At 44.2% G+C, this 25,797-nt stretch overlaps 1 protein-coding gene across 2 annotated transcripts in view; it reads right to left on the bottom strand.

The window, feature by feature from the left end:
• Nucleotides 1-4,578: 4,578 nt before the first annotated feature.
• Nucleotides 4,579-25,797, bottom strand: part of LOC139413436 (membrane-associated guanylate kinase, WW and PDZ domain-containing protein 3-like) — a 151,165-nt gene continuing 129,946 nt past the window's right edge. Inside the window, exons 10-22 of one of the 2 annotated variants that reach the window (XM_071160817.1) lie at nucleotides 24,823-25,014; nucleotides 23,394-24,011; nucleotides 21,028-21,059; nucleotides 20,249-20,411; nucleotides 19,884-19,978; nucleotides 19,577-19,769; nucleotides 19,284-19,469; nucleotides 18,855-19,040; nucleotides 17,003-17,099; nucleotides 16,697-16,802; nucleotides 16,335-16,472; nucleotides 10,261-10,399; nucleotides 4,579-7,811 (exon numbers count right to left, since the gene is read on the bottom strand). In XM_071160817.1, coding sequence (XP_071016918.1) covers nucleotides 6,757-7,811; nucleotides 10,261-10,399; nucleotides 16,335-16,472; nucleotides 16,697-16,802; nucleotides 17,003-17,099; nucleotides 18,855-19,040; nucleotides 19,284-19,469; nucleotides 19,577-19,769; nucleotides 19,884-19,978; nucleotides 20,249-20,411; nucleotides 21,028-21,059; nucleotides 23,394-24,011; nucleotides 24,823-25,014 — 3,200 coding nt within the window. In that variant the 3' untranslated portion in view covers nucleotides 4,579-6,756. Of the gene's footprint in view, nucleotides 7,812-10,260; nucleotides 10,400-16,334; nucleotides 16,473-16,696; nucleotides 16,803-17,002; nucleotides 17,100-18,854; nucleotides 19,041-19,283; nucleotides 19,470-19,576; nucleotides 19,770-19,871; nucleotides 19,979-20,248; nucleotides 20,412-21,027; nucleotides 21,060-23,393; nucleotides 24,012-24,822; nucleotides 25,015-25,797 lie in introns of both variants that reach the window. The other variant, XM_071160818.1, reaches the window with a different exon arrangement.

Genomic DNA, 25,797 nt, shown 5'->3' with positions numbered 1-25,797 from the left:
ACACACCCTGTGTCACACCCTGATCTCGCCTTGTGCCCTAATACCCTGTGCATATTATTAGAAAGCTATTTCTGTCATGTACAACACACATAATAATATTGTACATTGTTCATTCCACCAGCATCTTAAAAAGTGAATGATTGAATTGCTTTCAAATGCTGTCATATCCAGTAAATATGAATAGGTCAATGAGTCAGCGAGGATGTCGTCAATCTGTGTTATGCTTCCACTGTGACATTAAGTTCCCTCTGCTAGAGAACTGATAACCAAACTACTTTGCATTGAAGTCACTCCCAGTGTCAGCAATGTGCAAACTCATCTCTTTCTCAACACAAGACTAAAGTTAAACTAATTAATTTAGACATTAATTATTGAGATCATCTGCCTATGAGTTCATCAGTTGTGAAACTGTGCACTTGGGCAAAGCCTTATTTTTCTAATTCCCGGGGGAATGGGATCTTAATTAAAAACCCAACTGTCTAAATATTGAGATAGTATAGAAGTAGTTATGAAACACATTAAAGGCCCAGTGCAATAAAAAACATATTTTTCCTGTGTTTTATATACAGTGCAATCGGAAAGTATTCAGACCCCTTCACTTTTTCCACGTTTTGTTACTTTACAGTCTTATTCTAAAAGGGATTTAAAAAAAATCCTCATCAATCTACACACAATACCCCATAATGACAAAGTGAAAAAAAGTTTTTGCACATTTATTAAAAATTAAAAACAGAAATGTACATTAGTATTCAGACGATTTGCTATGATACTCAAAATTGAGTTCAGGTGCATCCTGTTTCCATTGATCAGTCCTTGAGACTTTTCTACAACTTGGAGTCCACCTGTGGTAAATTCAATTGATTGGACATGATTTGGAAAGGCTATAAAAGGTCCCACAGTTGACAGTGCATGTCAGACAAAAACCCAAGCCATGAGGTCGAAGGAATGCCGAGACAGGATTGTGAAGAGGCACAGATCTGGGGAAGGGTACTAAAAAATGTATGCAGCATTGAAGGTCCCCAAGGACAGAGTGGCCTCCATCATTCTTAAATGGAAGAAGTTTTGAACCACCAAGACTCTTCCTAGAGCTAGCCGCCGCGCCAAACGGAACAATCGGGGGAGAAGGCCTTTGTCAGGGAGGTGACCAAGAACACGATTGTCCTTCTGACAGATCTCCAGAGTTCCTCTGTGGAGATGGAAGAACCTTCCAGAAGGACAACCACCTTTGCAGCACTCCACCAATCAGACCTTAATTGTAGAGTGGCCAGACGGAAGCCACTCCTCAGTAAAAGGCACATGACAGCCCGCTTAGGGTTTGCCAGAAGGAACGAGGTTCTCTGGTCTGATGAAACCAAGATTAAACTCTTTGACCTGAATGCAAAAAATCACGTCTGGAGAACCTGGCGCCATCCCTACGGTGAAGCATGGTGGTGGCAGCATCATGCTGTGGGGATGTTTTTCAGCGGCAGGGACTGGCAGACTAGCCAGGATCGAGGGAAAGATGAATGGAGCAACGTACAGAGACATCATTGACGAAAACCTGCTCCAGAGCACTCAGGACCTCAGACTGGGGTGAAGGTTCACCTTCTAACAGCTCAACAACACTAAGCACAAAGCCAAGACAACACAGCAGTGGCTTCGGGACAAATCTCTGAATGTCCTTCAGTGGCCCAGCCAGAGCCCGGACTTGATCCCAATCGAACATCTGTGGAGAGACCTGGAAATAGCTGTGCAGCAACTCTCCCCATACAGCCTGACAGAGCTTGAGAGGATCTGCAGATAAGAATGGGAGAAACTCCTCAAATACAGGTGTTCCAAGCTTGTAGTTTCATATCCAAGAAGACTCGAAGCTGTAATCGCTGCCAAAGGTGCTTGAACAAAGTACTGAGTAAAGGGTCTGAATACTTTTGTAAATGTGATATTTCAGTTTTTTACTTTATAAATAATAAAAAATATCTAAACCTGTTTTTATTTGTCATTATGGGGTATAGTTGTAAGGTTCTGCTTTTCTTTTCTTAGTCAACCTTGTGTTCTTTTTCTTTGTTCTTGAGCGTAGCCCTGTTTCTTTGTGTTCTGGAACGTAGTCCTGTCTTAAATCTTTGTTCATTGATTTCACCTGTGTTCGTTTACGACCTGGTCTCATCAGCTCTCTATTTAGTTAAGTTCTTTCTGTTTGTATGGTTGTGAGGTATTGTTTGTTTTTGACTGCCTACCTGTGTTTGACCATTGCCTGCCTGTGAACACAATCCTTGCCTTCTGCGAAGGATTAATAAACATCTGTCACGCTCTGCGTGTGAATCTACACCTTGTTCTCCCTGAGTATGCATTACAATAGTGTGTAGATAAGGGGGGAAACAATTGAATCCATTTTAGAATACAGCAGTAACGTAACAAAATGTGAAAAAAAGGGAAGGGGTCTGAATAGTTTGCGAATGCACTGTGTGTATATTAACTCAGCAAAAAAATATACGTTCTCACTGTCAATTGCGTTTATTTTCAGCAAACTTAACATGTGAAAATATTTTTATGAACATAACAAGATTCAACAACTGAGAGACAAACTGAACAAGTTCCACAGACATGTGACTAACAGCAATGGAATAATGTGTCGCTGAACAAGGGGGTAAAAAAGTAATAGTCAGTATCTGGTGTGGCCACCAGCTGCATTAAGTACTGCAGTACATCTTCTTCTCATGGACTGCACCAGATTTGCCAGTTCTTGCTGTGAGATGTTACCCCACTCTTCCACCAAGGCACCTGCAAGTTCACTTCTGGATACTTTGACCAAATTGACAGAACCCAACTCCTTATTCACCCAGCCTGATACCACAAACGGGTTGGCCAAAAGGCATGGATACGTACTCCCAGTGGGCCAGAGTCATCTTGGGCATTTTCCTGATCATTGGGGCGAGGCTCGGAAGCGCAGGTTCTTCCTCTTCACTTCTGTCAGGTTCAATTTCTGAGAGCTGACTATCCGTCGACTTCTCAGGGTTTTCAGGAGTGTATAACATGTAATAATTTCTCCTGTGCTTGACTCAAAGGAGAAAGTACTCAGCTTGTATTTCGCAGATGTTGGTTTGGGTTTGAAACTCGCGCCCTTTCTTCTGCCTCGCGTCATATCACCATCCTCCATCTTCCTTCTGCTCCGACGATGAGTCTTGTTATTGTTTAAACTGTGAATTGCCACTTTAAAGCTAGAATGCTTAAGCCTAGGGCTCTATTCAATCTATAAATCTGAAGCGTTACAGATTCTGTTGTATAAATTCCAAGATCATTTCCGATTGAGCCGTCATACGCTGTAACTGCATTGGAGCTGTCAAATCGGTGAGGAGCTCCTCTTGATCATTGTCACAAAGCCACATCCGTCCCACTTGTGTTAGAAGTTCATAACGAGAACGTGTAGGCTATATAGAAATAATGACTCAAATTTTTATCGGCCTAATCAAGATGTAGATTACATCACATTCAAGTGGTCAAATTTGTGAACAAGGCTGCATTTAACTTTTCTTAATGCGACTACGTGCAACCTACACCGCCAAAAGAACCACTGTGTGGATGTCGGTTAATTGAAACAATAACAAAGTGGTCATATTAAATGGGGTTTTGGTAAAAAGCTGAGGGAGGGCCCGGAGAAATGTAATCACTCTAAAATTCATCGGCACAGTTATGAATTTAATATTATATATCAACATTATAGTTTTAACCATGTTTTGAGGCTATACAGTGTTTGTTTACATTTACAATGTTTACAAACATTGGAGTAAAACAGCTTATATTTTGGGTTCTGAGCGGTATACTACAAAGCAGGATCAAGGAGTTAGTCAGCTAACTTGCCTAAATATTTGGATAAAACCTTTTATTTTTAAGAAAGATAAGCTTGAAATGGGCACGGTCTAATTTACTCAAAAACCAAAAACACATAACTAAGTTTAGCTTTCTTAATGAACCAGAAAATCAATAGTTTTTTTCTGTTTTTGTATTGTAGTTATCTGGCTAACTCATAGATCCTGCTTTGTAGTATACTCCTTTGATGGGGTTCAACAGTTGAACTAAGCTCACGAGGCTTTTATAAGTTATATTCTTCAAGAATCAATTGGCATAAATTGTTAAATTATGTCAAAATGTATGTAGCAATTAAGAATTCTAGCTTTAATGTGATATGATTATATATTATATATTAGAGAGACAAATAATCCTGATACTCCATTCTCCTTTAATGTATGAATCTCTGTGAGGCCGGATAGTCATGAAAATCAGACTCCTGAAGCATGCAGCTAGCCCTTTCAGACTGAACCCTGGTGATGAACTGGACACAGTCCTTGCGTGAGCTTCCTTTGAGCTCTCTCCTCCAGTCCCAGCGTCAAGGCTGTCGGCTGCCATGACAACTGGAGCTCTGCCACCATGGTAACAGCAGCCTGTGAAACCTCCTTTGAAATATGATGGAGCAGTATGCTGAATCGTAGGATGTACAGTTTTAGTCAGGGGTGATAAATTACATTAAAAAGTCACAATTCTAGAGCCAAAGAGAACTGGAATATTTACTATGGCTGGACCAGTCCATTACAATACATGTTTTCAGTAAAACTTTATTTTTTCAGTGCATAAACAGAACACCATGTCAAGGTCATTTTCTTTTAAACTACTTAGAATCTTATTTTTCTTACATAAAAAAATAATGGAGCAATTTATATATCTCTATTTTCTTCCCGAAAAGCACTCAGCGAATATTTATAAAGGTGCTGTACAATATATAAACATTTACAACTACCGTACCCACATAATGTAGAAAGACAACAAGGATTCCTTTTACTATTAAAGCAATGCAAGGCCACAATATGATACAGAGACAAGACATGAGACTGGGTATAAATGAATATGAGGGGGCATACAACGGTGCAGAATACGTAAGTACAACGAGTCATTAATTAACTATTTCTGGGTTGTAACATGTACTTGCTACTAGCAGCTTCAAGAAACACTGGAGGTTGAGCGTGCTCATTCATTCAACCAACAATCTATTGCTCAGAAAACTCCACTGGTTGGCTCATAATGTACACAGTATGTCCTATCAGTGGCCTGGACCTTCAGAGTCTGTGCTTACTATATAGAAAACTCCACTCCATCATCACACACTGGACCAAATTCAGAGCACTGTTGATATCCGGTCAATTCTGGCTCTGTGAAATCTTAACTTTATCACACATCATCATTTGCTACTTTGGTGCATTCCCTGAGCTCAGTTATAAACACGTCTTGATCCAAACCGCTTTAGCGCCTGGACGGACAACTTTTGACAACTTATGTCCACTCCGTTGTCCGACAATGTTTGACCCCCATACAAAAACAATATACTCAATCAGTTTTGGACAGACATTACATTTCTGTCTGAATGCAGCCATACTTAGTCTACTTTAGTGTTTAACACAATCACAAGCCAAAATTAATTGCAGAAAAACAATTTGAAATTATGATATTGGCCATCAACAGTAAAACGTTGTTATTTATCAAAATCGGTGCTATTGGCACTGTATTAAAATGGCAACAATGTTAGGCATCCCAAATAGTTATTTTCAAGATTCTCAGAAAATAAACAAAATTGGTCATATTGTAATCCTACAAGTAAAGGTGTAGTGCAATGGAATTCATATTGGTAAACATATACAGTATTTCCACAATATAACACATTTGGAGCAATGGCAATTTCAGACACATATGGCAATCTGCATGTAGTAGCTACTGTACTGTATATATTTCATGAACGATGAAGACCCATGGCAACTGCTATCAGTAAAATGCATTAGAAAGGATGGTGCAAGATGATTCAGGATGAACCTTTGTACTCTATATCAAAACATGGAATGGCTCAGTATGGCTACATAGAGTGTGTGTATATATATATATACGGTATATATATATATAATTTCAATAAGTTACACATAGATTATCATAAACATGGTAAACAATATACACATGATGAACAATATCTCAAACCACAAGTTTCTGGTCTTTTGTAATGATATATTTTGTATTCAGGAATCATGTCTTAGAACAGTCTAGAATCCTTGGTAAAGCTAATGCTTTCTGAATAAAGTCTGAAATCTCTACATGGTGTTCAGGTCAGAACGGTATTTGCACATCAGGAGAAAGTATCATCCTCAGTGGAGTGGAAAAGGCGTGCAATAAAACAAACATATGGACTGCATGCAGTTGAGCAAATCCCCTGGAAAAAGAGTGCCATGTCAAATGACCAATCCCAAGGCCCTTGCTGTAGATATCCAACATGAAAATACAACTCTTACTGACAGCCACCCTTTGAGTGGGTTAGACACCTTTCACCTTGGATGCATATGGGATACTAATTGCATTGTGATGGCTGAGGCATGGTTAGTATTCATTCAACAAGACGTCCCAGAATTGGCACATGATCACATTTTTGAAGTGTCACTGACTGGCAGGGCCCTGAACATGCCAAGCATACAGCCCAGATCAAAGATGTCTGAAGCAGCACACAAGGCAGGAAGAGAGGAAGTGAGCTGACAGCGTTGGCGATACATGCCATTCACAATGTCAAAGGCGAATAGAGGTTAAAAAATACCTCTTAAGGGACACAGCTGGACATGACACACGGCCAATAATGTTGTGATTCCTCGTCCATCCCTCTCATCTGAGAAAAAAACTGACCAACAATATACAGCATATTGAGGTACAGCTCAAGTCTGTGTGATTATGTGTCAACACAGTGTTATCCATACTGTATCAGCAAGTGAGGTCACGCAGCACCTCAGCCTGGGAGAGGATTCTGGCTGAGCTGGGCACTTTCCAGGGTCCAGGGCTAATATGACCCTTTTGGCTCTGAGCATCCTCCTGAACGTCATTTGAGGAGGCCCCTGTGTCTTTTCTGATCCTCTCCTCTATTGGGGATAACACAGAGTATTTTCTACTGCTTTCCTCTGTTGTATAGGCTCCAGAATCTGTTATAGTCTTTTCCTCTTTTAAGGAATCCCCTGTGTCTTTTTTCCTTTTCTCCTCTTTGTGTTTTTCCCTTTCCCCGTCTCTCAGAATATCTCTCTTTGCCCCTGTCTCCTTGCCCTCCTGAGGAGTTGGCCTGTGATGTCCTGCCTCTGTCCCAACCCTCCTTCGAATACTGGCCTGCTCATGGGCAGCCTTGGTAGTTCCCCCTCCCCCCTCTCTCTCCTGTATGCTTTTCCTGCCCTTTGAATCCCCCCTTTTGTAGTTTTTGTTTTTCTCAAAGGACTCCTTGCTGAAAAGGTCCTTTGATGTGCTCTGCTGTACCTGCTGTTTCTTTATGTGTGGCTGGCTCAAGACTTCGTGTCCTTCTCGAGGGAACTTTCTGGGGCTGGGTGACCGACTTCCTTTCTGAGGGTAAGCCTTCCTGCCCTTGCTTGTCACTGCTTCCTGGGTCTTCTTCTCAGACTTTTTGGGGCTCTGTGAGCGCTCTTTGAATGTTTCACCTGTTTTTTTGGGGCTGCTGGACTCCTTGGAGCCTTTAGACCTGGTATGACCTGGTTTGACCTTATAGAGGTTGATCTGCTCAGGGGTGATGGGAGAGAGCCTGTCTGCCTGCCTGTCTGCCCGCTCCCCATTCCACTTCACTGAGCCAGTGCCCCTGCTGGTCAGGGGGTGGGGTGTTCGGGGAGACAGGAAGTTCCAGTCAGGGGTCTCACTGATGAAAGGGTAGGAACTTGAGACGGAGCTGCAGGTGGAGAACGGAGAAGAGAGGAGTGACGTTTCGGAGACAAGCGCCTCTCTAGGAAAACGTGTGGGTGAAGTGATGGTTGGATCCAACTTACCTAGAAGTAAAATATGTTGTTACACAGATGTAATATATATAGAGAGAGGCTCACAGATCATTATGATAGTAACAAGTAATGTACAAGAGCAGAATTCTGATTTTCTAGTCTAGACATGAAAGGAGGAAGCAAGAAGAAAATGAGAATGGAATTACCAAAGTAAAAGAGGACAGGCCAGTAAAAGCAATGAAGTGGTTAGTGGTGGTGCTCGTTTGAGTAGTAGCACATAGTAGAGGGGACGTTATCACCTGCAGCAGGGGGAAGAGAGGAAGTGCCAAGAGTAAGCAGTTATACAGTAGACAGCAGAGGACTCCATTCCTGAAACAAGCATCCCCAATACAGGCACTCAATTTGGGTAACATTCTACATTAACAGAGCATTTTGCTTTTTTACAACCAAATCTCTATTTTTTTTAAAAGTAAATGGAATGTTATAGGAGGGTCCAATTTTTTTCATGTGATTTCACTTGATTTTTTAAAACTTGTGATTCACTTCCTCATCCTGGTTGTACAGTACGGAGACTTCAAAAAAAACATAAACAAAGGCTAAAAAACACTTAAATATGTCCTTTCATAAATTAAAAAGCTTTCAGTAGAGTGATGCAGGTCTTTAGAACATGAATTTGTGTCATTCCGAACTTTATCTGGATCGTTATATTCCATTTCGTGGCAAATCGAGCTACTTCTCTGTCCATTCTAGCAGCAGGCTACATGGAGAATGGAACAGCTAGATAGGGGAAACAGCTCGAGTCGCACAAAATGGAATATAAAGTTCAGGATAAAATTCGGAATGACACAATTTCATGTGTACAACATCTAAAGACCTACTATTTCTTATTGTTGCAAGTAAGAATTTCTTTGGACGATGTATGCCATGCGAATCCCGTACATACGACTAATAAAACTTCAAACTTGAAAAATAAAAATATCTTTGTAAAAAAGCAAAGTTCTCCTTTAATGCAGCATTAAAAATAAATAATATTATCTCAATATGAAATCATTTCTGGGTAACAATGAAGTACCTTACCGTGATTTTTAAAAATGAAAATGGTCAAAAAAGAACAAAAATAGCTTCTTGGCCATTTCTCAATAAATAATTTTGCTAGGACTGTCTGGGAGTGGTCTGAGTGGGGAGGGGGAAACTGAAAACTGGGTAATGTCACAAGGCAGGCTAAAACTCCATCCCACCAATACAGGCTGAAATTTCAGCCCTTACACTTATCCATTTCACAGTATTATTCCAACCTCAGAATGTGGAAATATGCATAAAATGCAGAAAAATCCAATTTTTTACTGCACTGGGCCTTTATGATAGGGCTAATTTAGATTTCCGCCTAAATATACATACCCAAACATAATTATTGTTCATTATAACTGGTCATGTTGCATAGTTTTAGAAAAGTTTAGAACTCACCTTTCTGTAAAACAATTGCTGAGATGTACTCACTTTTGAGGACATAAGCTCAAATACATAGTACAAATATTATGAAAATTTGAAAAATACTTAGATTTTTTCCTATTCAACAAAAGTGGGGCAAAAGGGCCTGAAATGACTGAAATGCTTTCTAAATATAGTACAAATTGAATTATAAATGACTTACTATAAGATTTCACATTTCTTATAACTGTAAAATAAATATGATCATACTTAGTGACAGCACAATATTGGCACAGTTTCATTTAACTGTAGAAAGATAAGTTTCTCCTACACGTCCACTGAGTGACGCAGAGACAACATTACAATGTGTGCAGACTCGTTACAACTTCAACTTTAAGCAACTTTAAGTGTTTAGTCTGTCTGTGACAAAGAGAAAGTGGTATTGTTTTAATTCTATGAAATGTTTTAGTATTTTTTCCATGTTGAGAGCTCTGCATATAACAGTGATGATGAAACCACAATTGCTGGATCCGCTAGACTGTCACCATTCATATGCTCCCAGATTGGGCTCACTTGCTCAGAGGAAGTGTAAATCGATTACTTGTCTGGATATGCCAGAAAATGTGACACGTCAGTCCCTATGCAAATGTGGGGTGTGAAACCTGACACTTCAAGTCAGCTCCGTTGAGAGAGTGGAAGAGAGCAGACAGATGGGGCTTTCTGGCACCAAAAGGCATGGGACCCTACTTTGTTTGTTCACAGAGCTCTTTGTACACAAAAATATCAGTCGGAACCAGTCCAGTACCGCTCTAATTATGTTGCCCATATGGGGGACTTAACATCTAAGAGGTTACATGAATTAACATCAATTAACAAAGTTGTTAACAGGGATAGCTAAATTCTTAAGTAATGTGTGTACAAAGCATTGCTGCATCAGCTCATGTTAATTAGCACACCCTTGTTAAATGCTACCAACATAACATGCATCAACAAACATGTTCAAACATTCTACATCTCATACCACAAAAAAAGTTATATCTTATCTTGTAGATCTAGACTTCTGTGTACTTACTGTTGTCTTGTACCAGACCCTGCCCTGGCCTTAACAGGAGCTGCACTTTGCTGCCCCCAGCCTGGATCAGCTCGATGGCGCGGGTATGGGTGATGCCCTGGGTCGGCTCTCCATTGATCTCCACTATCTGATCTCCCACCTGCACATACATTTACATTTTAGTCATTTAGCAGACGCTCTTATCCAGTGCGACTTACAGGAGCATTCGGGTTATCGAGCATATCGATAGATTTTTCACCTAGCCGGCTCGGGGATTACAACCAGCGACCTTTCGGATACTTACTGACCCAACACTCCTAACTTCTTGGTGACAGGGGGGCAGTATTGAGTAGCTTGGATGAATAAGGTGCCCAGAGTAAACTGCCTGCTACTCTGTCCCAGATGCGAATATATGCATATTATTAGTAGTATTGGATACAAAACACTCTGAAGTTTCTAAAACTGTTTGAATGATGTCTGTGAGTATAACAGAACTCATATGGCAAATACAGACAAATACAACCAGGAAGAGGGAAATCAAAGGTTTGTAGTTTTTCAACTCTTTGCCATTCCAATATACAGTATAAATGGGGTCATATTGCACTTCCTAAGGCTTCCACTAGATGTCAACAGTCTTTAGAACTTTGTTTGAGGCTTCTACTATGAAGGGGGGCTGAATGAGAGGGGATTGAGCCAGGTGTCTGGCAGAGTGCCACAGGCTCGTGACGCGCCGTCACATGTGTAACATGAAGTCCTATGAGTGTCATCTGATGAAGATCATCAAAGGTTAGTGATTAATTTGATCTCTATTTGTGCTTTTTGTGACTTCTCTCTTTGGCTAGAGATTCCAAGATGGCGTAACAGTGAAGACGTGTTTTGTTAGCGTCTCGTCTACTTTTGTATTTTTCATATTTTTGGTATATATATTTCAACTTTATTTTCAATCTCTTTTCGATTTTTAATTCGATTATACCTTCCAGGAAACCTGCCTCAACCAATGTGATACAGTATCGCTGCAGTTTCGCAATTATTTAAAACATTTTACATTTTAGAACACATTCAAGAACCTCCAGAAGCTAACCAGCTAATTAGCTACAAGCTATTTAGTCATTGTTAGCCACTGCTAGAGGCTTTTACCTTCTGCACAGATACCAGCCCTGTTTTTAGCCTGGATAATACTCGCCAGTCTACCAGTATCGGACTGTCTCTCCACAACAACGCCGGATTCCTGCCGTAATCCCTGGACCACTACTTGTGATCTTCACAGCTAGCTTGCAGCTAGCTAGCTCACAGCTTGCAGCTAGCTAGCTCACAGCTAGCTTGCACTCACCGTGGCATCCAGTACCGAACCTATCCCTGAGGCCCACCTCCCGGCCTACTCAGCTGTTCACCCGAACCCCACTCATACACGGCTAGAGCCCAATACTCCACCGGATCCTTGCTGTAAACTCTGGACCTTGGCACCGGTTCACCGCTGCTACCGATTGGCTATAGTGGCTAACGCCACTGCCACTAAGCTAACACCAGTTAGCCGTGAGCCAGGCGCATCTCCCGGCTAGCAAACTAAATTCTACAATACCTCTTTTGCCATCTGGCTTGGATTCTCTGTCGACACGGCCCCCCACCGCACCACCACGACTGGTCTGCCGACGAATACTCCATCTGCTGTGCCTTCAACCGGCCTCCGTCGGAGGGCTACTAACTTTAAACGCTGTGTCGCCCGAGTGCTAGCGTAGCGGCGGCTTCCCTGTTCCATCTACTGCTGCCCTCTGGACACTATGATCACTTGGCTACATAGCTGATGCCTGCTGGACTGTCCATTAATCACGGTACTCTATTCTGTTTATTTATTTGTTTTTTATCTGTCGGCCCCAGTCGCGAACTCAGGCTCTGTGTGTAGTTAATCCGACCCTCTCTGCCTAGTCATCGCCATTTTACCTGCTGTTGTTGTGTTAGCTGATTAGCTGTTATTGTCTCACCTGTTGTTTTAGCTAGCTCTCCCAATCAACACCTGCGATTACTTTATGCCTCGCTGTATGTCTCTATCAAATGTCAATATGCCTTGTATACTGTTGTTCAGGTTAGTTATCATTGTTTTAGTTTACAATGGAGCCCCTAGTTCCACTCTTCATACCTCTGATACCTCCTTTGTACCACCACCCACACATGCAGTGACCTCACCCATTACAACCAGCATGTCCAGAGATACAACCTCTCTTATCATCACCCAGTGCCTGGCCTTACCTCCGCTGTACCCACACCCCACCATACCCCTGTCTGCGCATTATGCCCTAAATATATTCTACCATGCCCAGAAATCTGCTCCTTTTATTCTTTGTCCCCAACGCTCTAGGCGACCAGTTTCGATAGCCTTTAGCCGCACCCTCATACTACGCCTCCTTTGTTCCGCGGGTGATGTGGAGGTTAACCCAGGCCCTGCATGTCCCCAGGCACCCTCATTTGTTGACTTCTGTGATCGAAAAAGCCTTGGTTTCATGCATGTCAACATCAGAAGCCTCCTCCCTAAGTTTGTTTTACTCACTGCTTTAGCACACTCTGCCAACCCTGATGTCCTTGCCGTGTCTGAATCCTGGCTTTAGGAAGGCCACCAAAAATTCTGAGATTTCCATACCCAACTATAACATTTTCCGTCAAAATAGAACTGCCAAAGGGGGAGGAGTTGCAGTCTACTGCAGAGATAGCCTGCAAAGTAATGTCATACTTTCCAGGTCCATACCCAAACAGTTCGAACTACTAATTAAAAAAATTACTCTCTCCAGAAATAAGTCTCTCACTGTTGCCGCATGCTACCGACCCCCCTCAGCTCCCAGCTGTGCCCTGGACACCATTTGTGAATTGATCGCCCCCCATCCAGCTTCAGAGTTTGTTCTGTTAGGTGACCTAAACTGGGATATGCTTAACACCCCGGCAGTCCTACAATCTAAGCGAGATGCCCTCAATCTCACACAAATCATCAAGGAACCCACCAGGTACAACCCTAAATCACCCTCATAGACGTCATCCTGACCAACTGGCCCTCCAAATACACCTCGGCTGTCTTCAATCAGGATCTCAGCGATCACTGCTTCATTGCCTGTATCCACTACGGGTCCGCAGTCAAACGACCACCCCTCATCACTGTCAAACGCTCCCTAAAACACTTCTGCGAGCAGGCCTTTCTAATCGACCTGGCCCGGGTATCCTGGAAGGATATTGACCTCATCCCGTCAGTTGAGGATGCCTGGTCATTCGTTAAAAGTAACTTCCTCACCATCTTATATAAGCATGCTCCGTTCAAAAAATGCAGATCTAAGAACAGATATAGCACTTGGTTCACTCCCGACCTGACTGCCCTCGACCAGCACAAAAACATCCTGTGGCGGACTGCAATTGCATCGAATAGTCCCCGCAATATGCAACTGGAAGTCAGGAACCAATACACGCAGTCAGTCAGGAAAGCAAAGGCCAGCTTTTTCAAGCAGAAATTTGCATTCTGTAGCTCTAACTCCAAAAAGTTCTGGGACACTGTAAAGTCCACCTCCTCCCAGCTGCCCACTGCACTGAGGCTAGGTAACACGGCCACCACCGATAAATCCATGATAATCGAAAACTTCAACAAGCATTTCTCAACGGCTGGCCATGCCTTCCTGCTGGCTACTCCAACCTCTGCCAACAGCTCCCCCCCCCCCCCCCCCCCCCCGCAGCTACTCGCCCAAGCCTCCCCAGCTTCTCCTTTCCCCAAATCCAGATAGCAGATGTTCTGAAAGAGCTGCAAAACCTGGACCCGTACAAATCAGCTGGCCTTGACAATCTGGACCCTCTATTTCTGAAACTATCCGCCGCCATTGTCGCAACCCCTATTACCAGCCTGTCCAACCTCTCTTTCATATCATCTGAGATCCCCAAGGATTGGAACGCTGCCGCAGTCATCCCCCTCTTCAAAGGGGGAGACACCCTGGACCCAAACTGTTACAGACCTATATTCATCCTGCCCTGCCTATCTAAGGTCTTCGAAAGCCAAGTCAACAAACAGATCACTGACCATCTCGAATCCCACCGTACCTTCTCCGCTGTGCAATCTGGTTTCCGAGCCGGTCACGGGTGCACCTCAGCCACGCTCAAGGTACTAAACGATATCATTACCGCCATCGATAAAAGACAGTATTGTGCAGCCGTCGACCTGGCCAAGGCTTTCGACTCTGTCAATCACCATATTCTTATCGGCAGACTCAGCAGCCTTGGTTTTTCTAATGCCTGCCTTGCCTGGTTCACCAACTACTTTGCAGACAGAGTTCAGTGTGTCAAATCGGAGGGCATGTTGTCCGGTCCTCTGGCAGTCTCTATGGGGCTGCCACAGGGTTCAATTCTCGGGCCGACTCTTTTCTCTGTATATATCAATGATGTTGCTCTTGCTGCGGGCGATTCCCTGATCCACCTCTACGCAGACGACACCATTCTGTATACCATTCTGTACCATTCTGTATACTTCTGGCCCTTACTTGGACACTATGCTATCTAACCTCCAAACGAGCTTCAATGCCAAACAACACTCCTTCTGTGGCCTCCAACTGCTCTTAAACGCTAGTAAAACCAAATGCATGCTTTTCAACCGTTCGCTGCCTGCACCCGCACGCCCGACTAGCATCACCCATAGTGGTTAAGACATCTATAAGTACCTAGGTGTCTGGCTAGACTGTAAACTCTCCTTCCAGACTCATATCAAACATCTCCAATCTAAAATCAAATCTAGAGTCAGCTTTCTATTCCGCAACAAACCCTCCTTCACTCACGCCGCCAAACTTACCCTACTAAAACTGACTATCCTACCGATCCTCGACTTCGGCGATGTCATCTACAAAATAGCTTCCAGTACTCTACTCAGCAAACTGGATGCAGTTTATCACAGTGCCATCCATTTTGTTACTAAAGCACCTTATACCACCCACCACTGCGACCTGTATGCTCTAGTCGGCTGGCCCTCGCTACATATTCATCGCCAGACCCACTGGCTCCAGGTCATCTACAAGTCCATGCTAGGTAAAGCTCCACCTTATCTCAGTTCACTGGTCATGATGGCAACACCCACCCGTAGCACGCGCTCCAGCAGGTGTATCTCACTGATCATCCCTAAAGCCAACACCTCATTTGGCCGCCTTTCCTTCCAGTTCTCTGCTGCATGTGACTGGAACGAATTGCAAAAATCGCTGAAGTTGGAGACTTTTATCTCCCTCACCAACTTTAAACATCTGCTATGTGAGCAGCTAACCGATCGCTGCAGCTGTACATAGTCCATCGGTAAATAGCCCACCCAATTTACCTACCTCACCCCCATACTGTTTTTATTTACTTTTCTGCTCTTTTGCACACCAGTATCTCTGCCTGCACATGACCATCTGATCATTTATCACTCCAGTGTTAATCTGCTAAATTGTAATTATTCGCCTACCTCCTCATGCCTTTTGCACACAATGTATATACTCTTTTTTTCTTTTTTCTCTCTACTGTGTTATTGACTTGTTTATTGTTTACACCATGTGTAACTCTGTGTTGTTGTCTGTTCACACTGCTATGCTTTATCTTGGCCAGGTCACAGTTGTAAATGAGAACTTGTTCTCAACTAGCCTACCTGGTGAAGGTGAAGGTGAAAAAAAAAGGTGAAATAAAATGTCTGGAAAAATGGCTGTGTTTTTCTGTGACTTGGTGGTGACCTAACATAATCGTTTGTGGTGCTTTCGCTGTAAAGCCTTTTTGAAATTAGACACTGTGGCTGGATTAATGAGAATATTATCTTTAAAATGGTGTGAAATACTTGTATGTGTGAGGAATTTTAATTATGAGATTTTTGTTGTTTTGGGGTGGGACGCTACCGTCCCACATATCCCAGAGAGGTTAACCGCTAGGCTACCTGCCGCCCTACATACATACACAAACATTACATTTCGATAAACATACACAAACATCACACATTTAGATGATCAAATCCCCAAAGGCAACAAGCCATGTTATTAGACATTTTATTATTCAAGACATGATATTGAATAACATAAACAGTAACGTGTGTGGATATTTCCTAAGGCACCGGGGGTCAGACTTACGTGGATTCTCCCGTCCAGCAGAGCAGGCCCCTCCTCAGCCAGTCTCAGGATGTACAGGCCCATGTTGTACTCAGTCCCTCCCCTCAGACTGAAGCCAAAACTCCGGGACCCCCGGTCCAGCTCCACTGTGATGCAGCCCTAAATGGCGCATGCGTACAAACACACATACACATAACCACACACACACACAGACACACATACATAGACAGAGACACACACACACAAATACACACACACCGAACTTAAGCTGTAAGTTATAATGATGTTTTTTCTGAGTCGTGTCAATTTAATTCATGTAAAATCCCTAAACACTCTAAAAATCCCTAAACAAACAATGACAGAAATAACTAAATGAGCCTTGCCTGTTTGGGGCCTGTAACACACATTGTTCCCTGTTCGCTCAGAGGCAGAGTTTTGTAGTCAGCCCAGGTGACTCCCTCCCTTTTCTCCTCCAGATCTAGGTTATAACTAGAACAGACAACAGCATTCAATCACACTACTATATGTATATCTTCAATAATGCACAGCAGTTTCTCTGCTGGGGGGCACAGAGAACAAAGCAATCAATCAATCATTCAGACTTAAGTCTCTGGGTTGTTCTGCTAAATGCTGAAGCAGGGTTTTATTCCATGTTTTGGTGTACTAATGAGTAAGATCAGGGCCTTTACCGCTCTTCCTGCATGGCTGACCTCTGACCCATAGCTCTGTGCTGAAGGGCAGGGCTCTGCTTGGCTGAGCTGGCTCCAGAGGGAGGACCCTTGTATTCTAGAACGCACAAATACAAGTCAAACCATTATGAGGACACAAACACAAACCAACCATCCTAAACAGTAGTAGGTACAGTGCCTTGCGAAAGTATTCGGCCCCCTTGAACTTTGCGACCTTTTGCCACATTTCAGGCTTCAAACATAAAGATATAAAACTGTATTTTTTTGTGAAGAATCAACAACAAGTGGGACACAATCATGAAGTGGAACGACATTTATTGGATATTTAAAACTTTTTTAACAAACAAAAACTGAAAAATTGGGCGTGCAAAATTATTCAGCCCCCTTAAGTTAATACTTTGTAGAGACACCTTTTGCTGCGATTACAGCTGTAAGTCGCTTGGGGTATGTCTCTATCAGTTTTGCACATCGAGAGACTGACATTTTTTCCCACTCCTCCTTGCAAAACAGCTCGAGCTCAGTGAGGTTGGATGGAGAGCATTTGTGAACAGCAGTTTTCAGTTCTTTCCACAGATTCTCGATTGGATTCAGGTCTGGACTTTGACTTGGCCATTCTAACAACAGGATATGTTTATTTTTGAACCATTCCATTGTAGATTTTGCTTTATGTTTTGGATCATTGTCTTGTTGGAAGACAAATCTCCGTCCCAGCCTCAGGTCTTTTGCAGACTCCAGGTTTTCTTCCAGAATGGTCCTGTATTTGGCTCCATCCATCTTCCCATCAATTTTAACCATCTTCCCTGTCCCTGCTGAAGAAAATCAGGCCCAAACCATGATGCTGCCACCACCATGTTTGACAGTGGGGATGGTGTGTTCAGCTGTGTTGCTTTTACGCCAAACATAACGTTTTGCATTGTTGCCAAAACGTTCAATTTTGGTTTCATCTGACCAGAGCACCTTCTTCCACATGTTTGGTGTGTCTCCCAGGTGGCTTGTGGCAAACTTTAAACGACACTTTTTATGGATATCTTTAAGAAATGGCTTTCTTCTTGTCACTCTTCCATAAAGGCCAGATTTGTGCAATATATTGTTGTCCTATGGACAGAGTCTCCCACCTCAGCTGTAGATCTCTGCAGTTCATCCAGAGTGATCATGGGCCTCTTGGCTGCATCTCTGATCAGTCTTCTCCTTGTATGAGCTGAAAGTTTAGAGGGACGGCCAGGTCTTGGTAGATTTGCAGTGGTCTGATACTCCTTCCATTTCAATATTATCGCTTGCACAGTGCTCCTTGGGATGTTTAAAGCTTGGGAAATATTTTTGTATCCAAATCTGGCTTTAAACTTCTTCACAACAGTATCTCGGACCTGCCTGGTGTGTTCCTTGTTCTTCATGATGCTCTCTGCGCTTTTAACGGACCTCTGAGACTATCACAGAGCAGGTGCATTTATACGGAGACTTGATTACACACAGGTGGATTGTATTTATCATCATTAGTCATTTAGGTCAACATTGGATCATTCAGAGATCCTCACTGAACTTCTGGTGAGAGTTTGCTGCACTGAAAGTAAAGGGGCTGAATAATTTTGCACGCCCAATTTTTCAGTTTTTGATTTGTTAAAAAAGTTTAAAATATCCAATAAATGTCGTTCCACTTCATGATTGTGTCCCACTTGTTGTTGATTCTTCACAAAAAAATACAGTTTTATATCTTTATGTTTGAAGCCTGAAATGTGGCAAAAGGTCGCAAAGTTCAAGGGGGCCGAATACTTTCGCAAGGCACTGTATATGACTGGGAATACCAGGGAGACCAACATAGTCCCATCTCATGGGTGATACTACTAGTGACGCTTACCATCCTCCGGGACCACGGTGAGGGTGACAGCATTGCCAGCATCCTTGATTAGCTGAACAATGTCATTGTGAGACAGCCCCACGATGGACCGCCCGTTGACCGCTGAGATGCGGTCGCCCACGTTCAGCAGGCCACAGCGGTCAGTGGGGCTGCCTTCGATGATGCGTCCAATCTTATGAGGAATCACTGCAAAGAGAGAGATGTCTGATAACACACCCATCCCACCCAATGGATTCAGTCAGAAATATACAATAGGTCTGTGAGGGACTCAATACTATTTTTTCCTTTAAACTCTGTTCCCATACTTTGGGTGATATGATGCTATATTATTTGTAATGGCTTGGTCTAGCTTGAACAGTAGGAGACTGGTGTGTGTTTGGTTGTGTCTGGGATAAGCAGTGGGGTGCTAGGCATCAAATCCATTCTCACCTCCAAGCGGGGGCTTGCTCTTAGAGGTGAGGATGACGAAGCCGAAGCCCTCGCTGTCCTTGCGGTGGAGGGTGATGTCGAAGGACTCGTGGTCCAGCACGCTGGGCATCTGGATACGAGGGAGTCTGGGGGAGCCGTTCACCAACACTGGAGCCATGTGGAGCCCTGCCTCCTCCTCAGTCATATCTGAAAAACACATGGAGAGTATAGACTGAAGAGTAGTATCAAATGTGTGTGTGTGTGTGTTTTAGTGACCAAGGCGTAGAGGGTCCAGGCAGTCAGTGAGTGCTCACCTCTGTAGATGACTTTCCTACGCACAGTCAACATGACCTGACCGTTTCGGGCAGCGTTGGTCATCAGGTCCAGAACCTGCTTGTGGGAACGGCCCTTGACCATGATTCCATCGATGCCTATGAGCTCATCACCAGCCCTCAGACGCCCATCCTTCTCAGCTGCACCCAGGGGCACGATGGCACCAATATACACCTGTCAAAGAGAGAGTCATACTCTGAGTCAGAAACACTCAACAAACATTGTCTATAGTGTTAAAAAAGTACAAAGATAATCTAACAGGGAAGAAGTTCATACTTCGGTACTCACTGGCTGCTCTGGACCTTCTCCTCCCAGAACACGGAAGCCAAAGCCAGTCTCCTGGTCCCTCTTGATGAACACATCCAAGTCCTTGGTGTGAGGCTCTGTGGACAGTTCACAGGGGTTAGATAGGGTATCAGAGAGGTGAACACCATTCAATCATCCAGTCAGCAGGGTGAACTCACAGGCTTATCTTATAGCTCACATTGATACTGGATCCACAAATGTAGGGTGACCATTAATAGACGGTCATGAACATACAAATGAAACACTGGCATCCATTTACTACTACAGAGCTATGGATGGAATATAACTGAGCATAAGGTTACTAGACCTCCTCTACAACCAGACTCTGTCGGTGGATGTGCACTCACGCTTGCTCTCTAGCAGGGCCTTGGACTTGAGGTACATCTCTGTGGCGTCCCGTTTGGGTGAGTCGTTGCGCAGGGTTGAGGTGTTGGAATGGTATGGGAGGGCCTGGGAGACAGAGTCTGTAACACAGTCCAGAGTCTCTGTGCTAGCTGTCATCTCCTGCCTCTGACGGGGTCACAGAGCCACAGACACAGCCACAGCACAGTTAGATCACATTGAAGACCACACAGTCTATATATACTTCATTACCCAGACACATAGCACAGGATGTAATGGTGATTGAATATTAAAGGAGTGAAAGGTCATTCCACTGCTGGCTCCCACATTGCCTTCACATTACCCCCGCTAGCTTCATGGTAAACCAATGGCCAATGGGATTTGAATGCAATTTAACATCCACAGGCGTAAGAAGATTTCCCTATGGCACTGACAGGCTTATTCTGTGGAAAAGGCCAGCTTCATCTAAAGCTGTCATAAGAATATACAATCTTATCTAAAAAGGCTTCTATGCTTCATTACCATTACAATCCACAGACAAAAGGCTGAGAAAATGAATGCTGAATGGAAGTAATTAAGACCGTTTTCAAAGCAAACAAAAGGAGGCCGCCTGAAACATAATCAATATTCAAATTTATACTGGTAGTTATCATTTAATGTGATGCAATGGGGCTTGCTGGTTAGCTAAAGGACAAAAGGCTTTAATATGAAAATGAGGGATAAGTGCCAAGGTATACAATAGTAAAACACAGAGTATTATAGAACATTGTCTGCTTTTACTCACAGGTTTCAGGCTCTTCACAGGAGATGTCTGACCTGTGAGAAACACTAGCATGAGTCATGAGAATGTTTAGAAAACCTTGCACAAATGAGACATCAGCCAGTAGATGGCACTGCCTCCCTAACAGAGAACGAGAAGGGTGAAGGAATAACTGTGTTGAAATAGTCTCGACTCAGCAGGTATAAAACAGTGCTGTTGCATACTCCATCAAAGAGCATGACATCACTGTGTTATTAAAGACAAATAGGAGATATGTTCATGTAAGAGAGAGGGGACCTAAATGAAGGAGGACTAGTATAGCGTAGAGAGTTAGCAAGAGAGAGAGAGAGAAAGTCATGCATGAAATGCAATGACCAATAATGCTTTCTACTGTCAACTGTACAGTACACCCACACGTTTCATCTCTCACGCTCAGATTGTACCCACACTTAATGTGGCTCCAGCATTAAATGGATCTACCAGCATGCACTTCTCTGGAAGCCTACAGAGGAAGACTGTTCGTCTGCTAAGCGTAAAAGGGTTCATGGACCCTGGTGTAACCGGGAGATCCAGCTCCATTGCAAGAATCAAGGACATGACATATATTAAATAAGATGATAAGATGACTGCAGTATGTTTTCTTTCTTTCTCTCTCTCTCTCTCTCTCTCTCTCTCTCTCAGGCCTTTGCTTCTCACCCAAGGGCCTATCTCTAATGAGGGTTAAATCTGACATTAGCTCCACCGCTGGACTGCCTGAATAAGGCAGAGGCTGCTCCAACTGCAGGGTCATGCTCTGTGTGTGTGGGGTTGAGGGAGTGGAGGGTGGGAGTGTAAGTGTAGAGGAAGAGAGAAGAAAGGAGGAGGACTGTGAGGGGAAGACCCCTTGGGCCCCTGGGTGCCATACAGCGATTAGCTCTGGCTCTTTAAGGGCCACGGATATAGAAGCATGCAGAAATCCTCTGCGCCTCTGATGATGATCAAAGACATTCCGGTTCATTGACTTGTGTACGATTTTCCCAGGATGGCGGGAGATAGATGTGGGAGACTTTTGAAGGGTGCTTTCCCCTCCCTCACTCCCCAGGAGCAGAGCAGGCAGAGCATAGCCCCTTGCTTATGTAACTTCCCTTCCTAGGCCTGCAACAGACTGCAGTATGAACGCCTGACAGAGAGAGAGTTTCGCAGTTCAGGATACAGGATTCAGGATACAGGATATACTGCGATACAGTATATCCTGTACAGGGAGATCTGTGCATAAATAGAGGTGTTTAGAGGGATATGTGAAAGGTACAATATACGGTATATATAAAAGTATGTGGACTTTTGTATATGAAATGGGTTTTCATGGCCGAGCAGCAGCACTCAAGCCTAAGATCCCCATGCACAATGCCAAGCGTCGGCTGGAGTTGTGTAAAGCTCGCCGTCATTGGATCTGGAGCAGTGGAAACTTGTTCTCTGGAGTGATGAATCACGCTTCACCCTCTGGCATTCCAACGGAAGAATCTGCGTTCGGCGGATGCCATGAGAACTCTACCCGCCCCAATGCATAGTGCCAACTGTAACGTTTGGTGGAGGAGGAATAATGGTCTGGGGCTGTTTTTCATGGTTTGGGCTAGACCCCTTAGTTCCAGTTAAGGGAAATCTTAATGCTAGAGCATACAATGACATTCTAGACGATTTGGGGATGGCCATTTCCTTTTTCAGCATGACAATGCCCACTGTGCACAAAGCAAGGTCCATCGAGAAATGGTTTGTCGAGCCCTGACCTCAACCCCATCGAACACCTTTGGGATGAATTGGAACGCCGACTGCGAGCCTGGCCTAATCATACAAAATCAGTGCCCAACCTCACTAATGCGCTAGTGGCTGAATGGAAACAAGTCCCTGCAGCAATGTTCTAACATCTAGTGGAAAGCCTTCCCAGAAGAGTGGAGGCTGTTATAGCAGCAAAGGTGGACCAGCTCAATATTAATGCCCATGATTTTGAAATGAGATGTTCAACGAGAAGGGGTCCACATACTTTTGGTCATGTAGTGTACATGTGAAGGGTGGGTTGGTTTGCATAGGGGGTCTCTACAATTGTCATTACTATGCGATCGTATAAGCCAAAGAAGCAACAGTCCCTTGTGTTCACCTACAGCAGACACAGTGACATCACCAAGATTCCATAACATAGTGTGTGTGGGTGTGTGTGTGTGAGTGAGTGGTAGTTGATCCACTCTCTCACCTCCTGTCAGTATCAGCACATTGACCTCCCTCCCCAGGGATACTGTTGTGGTCACATTGACAGTTATATCACTGTATCACACTAATGCCATGGCAAAAGTAATGTCGCAGCAGTACAGTCACAGTGTTAGTGTTATGTAACACAAGGCAGCGTTAACAAGACTCACCTCCTCTGAGCACCAGCACGTTGACCTCGCTCCCCACCTGCAGGTCTTTGAGGATGTCCACCACCTGGGCGTGGCTTAGTGTCTGGACGTTCTGACGGTTGATCTCCTTGATCACGTCTCCCTTCAGCAGGCCGCGACACCACTGGGCGTCCAGGATCATCTTCACCTTCTGGCCCAGGGGGCAGTCTGCGATGGCAAACCCAAACCCGCCTGGGCCCTTCACCAGGTGCACACTCACAAGTTCGGGCTGCAACAGGCCTGTTCCCCCCTGCTCAGGACGCCTCCCGTTGGGCAGGGCAGCCACCACGGGCCGTCCGCTGGCGTCGGTCGTGACATAGTGCAGCTCCTGGGAGGAGCCGTGCAGCACGTCACCCTTCACCAGCAGGGGCTGGCCGTTGATGAGGGGCACGGCCGTCACCACCTCGCCCCCTTGCAGGGGCTGAGAAGGTGGGGGAGGTGGGTCCTCACTGTCTGGCTCCACGTCTGGGGGCAGCGGGTAGCCGCGGCACAGCACCATGTCAACATACTGACTCACTGGGATGGACTGGAACATCTGCACCACTTCAGGGTGGGTCTTCCCCAGCACACATGTCCCGTTAATCTCCACGATCACATCGCCTGGCGGGGGGAGACCAGAGAGGGAGGAGAGGAGAGAGAGGAAACTAGCCTTAGTAAACAGTTAACATATACAGACTTACCCATGGGAGATGTAATGGTTGTTATGGCAATACAGTTGCTTGTTAGCTAGGTGACTCTCTTGTTTGTAACAGACTGAATTATTTTTCAGATGGATCATCACTATCAGAAAGTCCTCTATTCGACTTGACTGTCAAACAGGTGCCACCCCCTCTTCTCCACGTTCCTTCGTCCTCCCATCTCTCCCCCATCCCTTTCATCTCATGTCCTACTTACCTCCCTTCTTCCTGCCACCTCCCTCCTACCCTCCCTCCCTCCTCTGCTCCCTCTCTCCATTGTTCTAACAGACCTCAACTTGCAGTGCTTCCAGGCAGATCATTAGGAGAGAGACGGGTATGTTTCCTTTACATCTCACCCTGACGGCCAGCTCAGAGAACAGCAACCGTCGTCAAACAGGAAAGGCATGTTGGTCTCTCAGCTCACACAAGCAAAGCTGCTGAGGATGCAGAGCCCCAGATAGCCTCAAAGCTAAAGGAAGATCCGAGTGTGCAACAGAGATACAGGGCTACACACAGAATACACCATAACCTGTCCTGCTGCAGAATGATCCCCTTGAAAATGAAACTGACAGAATTCTTGCTCTTTCTTTCTATTGCATCTCTTAGGGAAGTGTTAGGGTAAGTGCAGTCCCTCTATAGGGACCAACATGCCTTTCATTAGGTTCACTAGCTGTCTTTTGAGCTGGTGAAAGTGTGTGGCTCTCCACAGCTCAGCGCAGCAGTGTATTACTCACCGGAGGCAATCTTTTTATCGTTGGCGGCAGGGCCGTCGCTGAGGACATTCTTCACCTGCAGGAACTCATCATGGCGGTCGCCCCCGATGATGGTGAAGCCAAAGCCCTGGGAGCTCTTCCTCAGAGCAGTGTGGAACATCTCTCCCTGCAGCTGGGATGGGTCTGGGGTGAAGCCTGATACAACCTGCTCACCTGGAACGTGAATGTGTACGAGTGGGAGAGTTAGAGCAAGTTGCATAGCTAAATAAGGTGTGTCAAACAACAACATCGTAACAAAGTAACAACCTCAAGACGTTTCAAACGTTAACAAAAATAGCAACTCTCTCAAGTTAGGTACAATATTATTCACTACAGTATAGCTAAAAGCTCTTCGAACATCCTGAAATGCATTTTTGTCAGCAATTAACCGCACTGCAACAATAACTACCTGCCAGGTCAACACAGCAAGCTGCCCTAAACAATAGTCCCTTTGACTAAAACACTGCCCTAAAACATTAACAGACAAAATATTTAATGACAGCTTTAGTAGCTTAGTAATTTGATGTGAATTGTGGAATTCATTAACATGCTGTTGATTCAAACAGTGACATAACACCTCCAAAATTGTTCAGTTAGGCATGAGGCCCTTTCTCATGTTCTCCCAAAAGAGCCAGTGAGTCAGAAAAAGAGGTTTGTCAGGGGAGCCTTGTATAACTTTAGTAAGGAACAACATGAGGTCATTGGCAGCATAAATATCCCCTCGTACGACCGTGGACACACAGTCCAGTAAATAACAGGCTGTTATGGTCATACAGCATTAAATGGGCCAGCTGAGCTTTTACCTCGCTGGATTTACTGTCCTATCAGCACTTTATAGCAGAAGCATACCATCTTTTCTCCCCGCTTCACTGTCTCAGGTACATTCCAGTCCTATATGATAGAGCAAAACAGCCCTGTGGTGACTGTATGGTACTGTATGGCCCATAGTGCAGCCCA

This window comes from Oncorhynchus clarkii, chromosome 7, assembly GCF_045791955.1.
Source record: "Oncorhynchus clarkii lewisi isolate Uvic-CL-2024 chromosome 7, UVic_Ocla_1.0, whole genome shotgun sequence".
NCBI classification, from domain to species: Eukaryota; Metazoa; Chordata; class Actinopteri; order Salmoniformes; family Salmonidae; genus Oncorhynchus; species Oncorhynchus clarkii.
The sequence above is the reverse complement of the archived record's forward strand: the minus strand, read 5'-3'. Positions and strand labels throughout refer to the sequence as shown.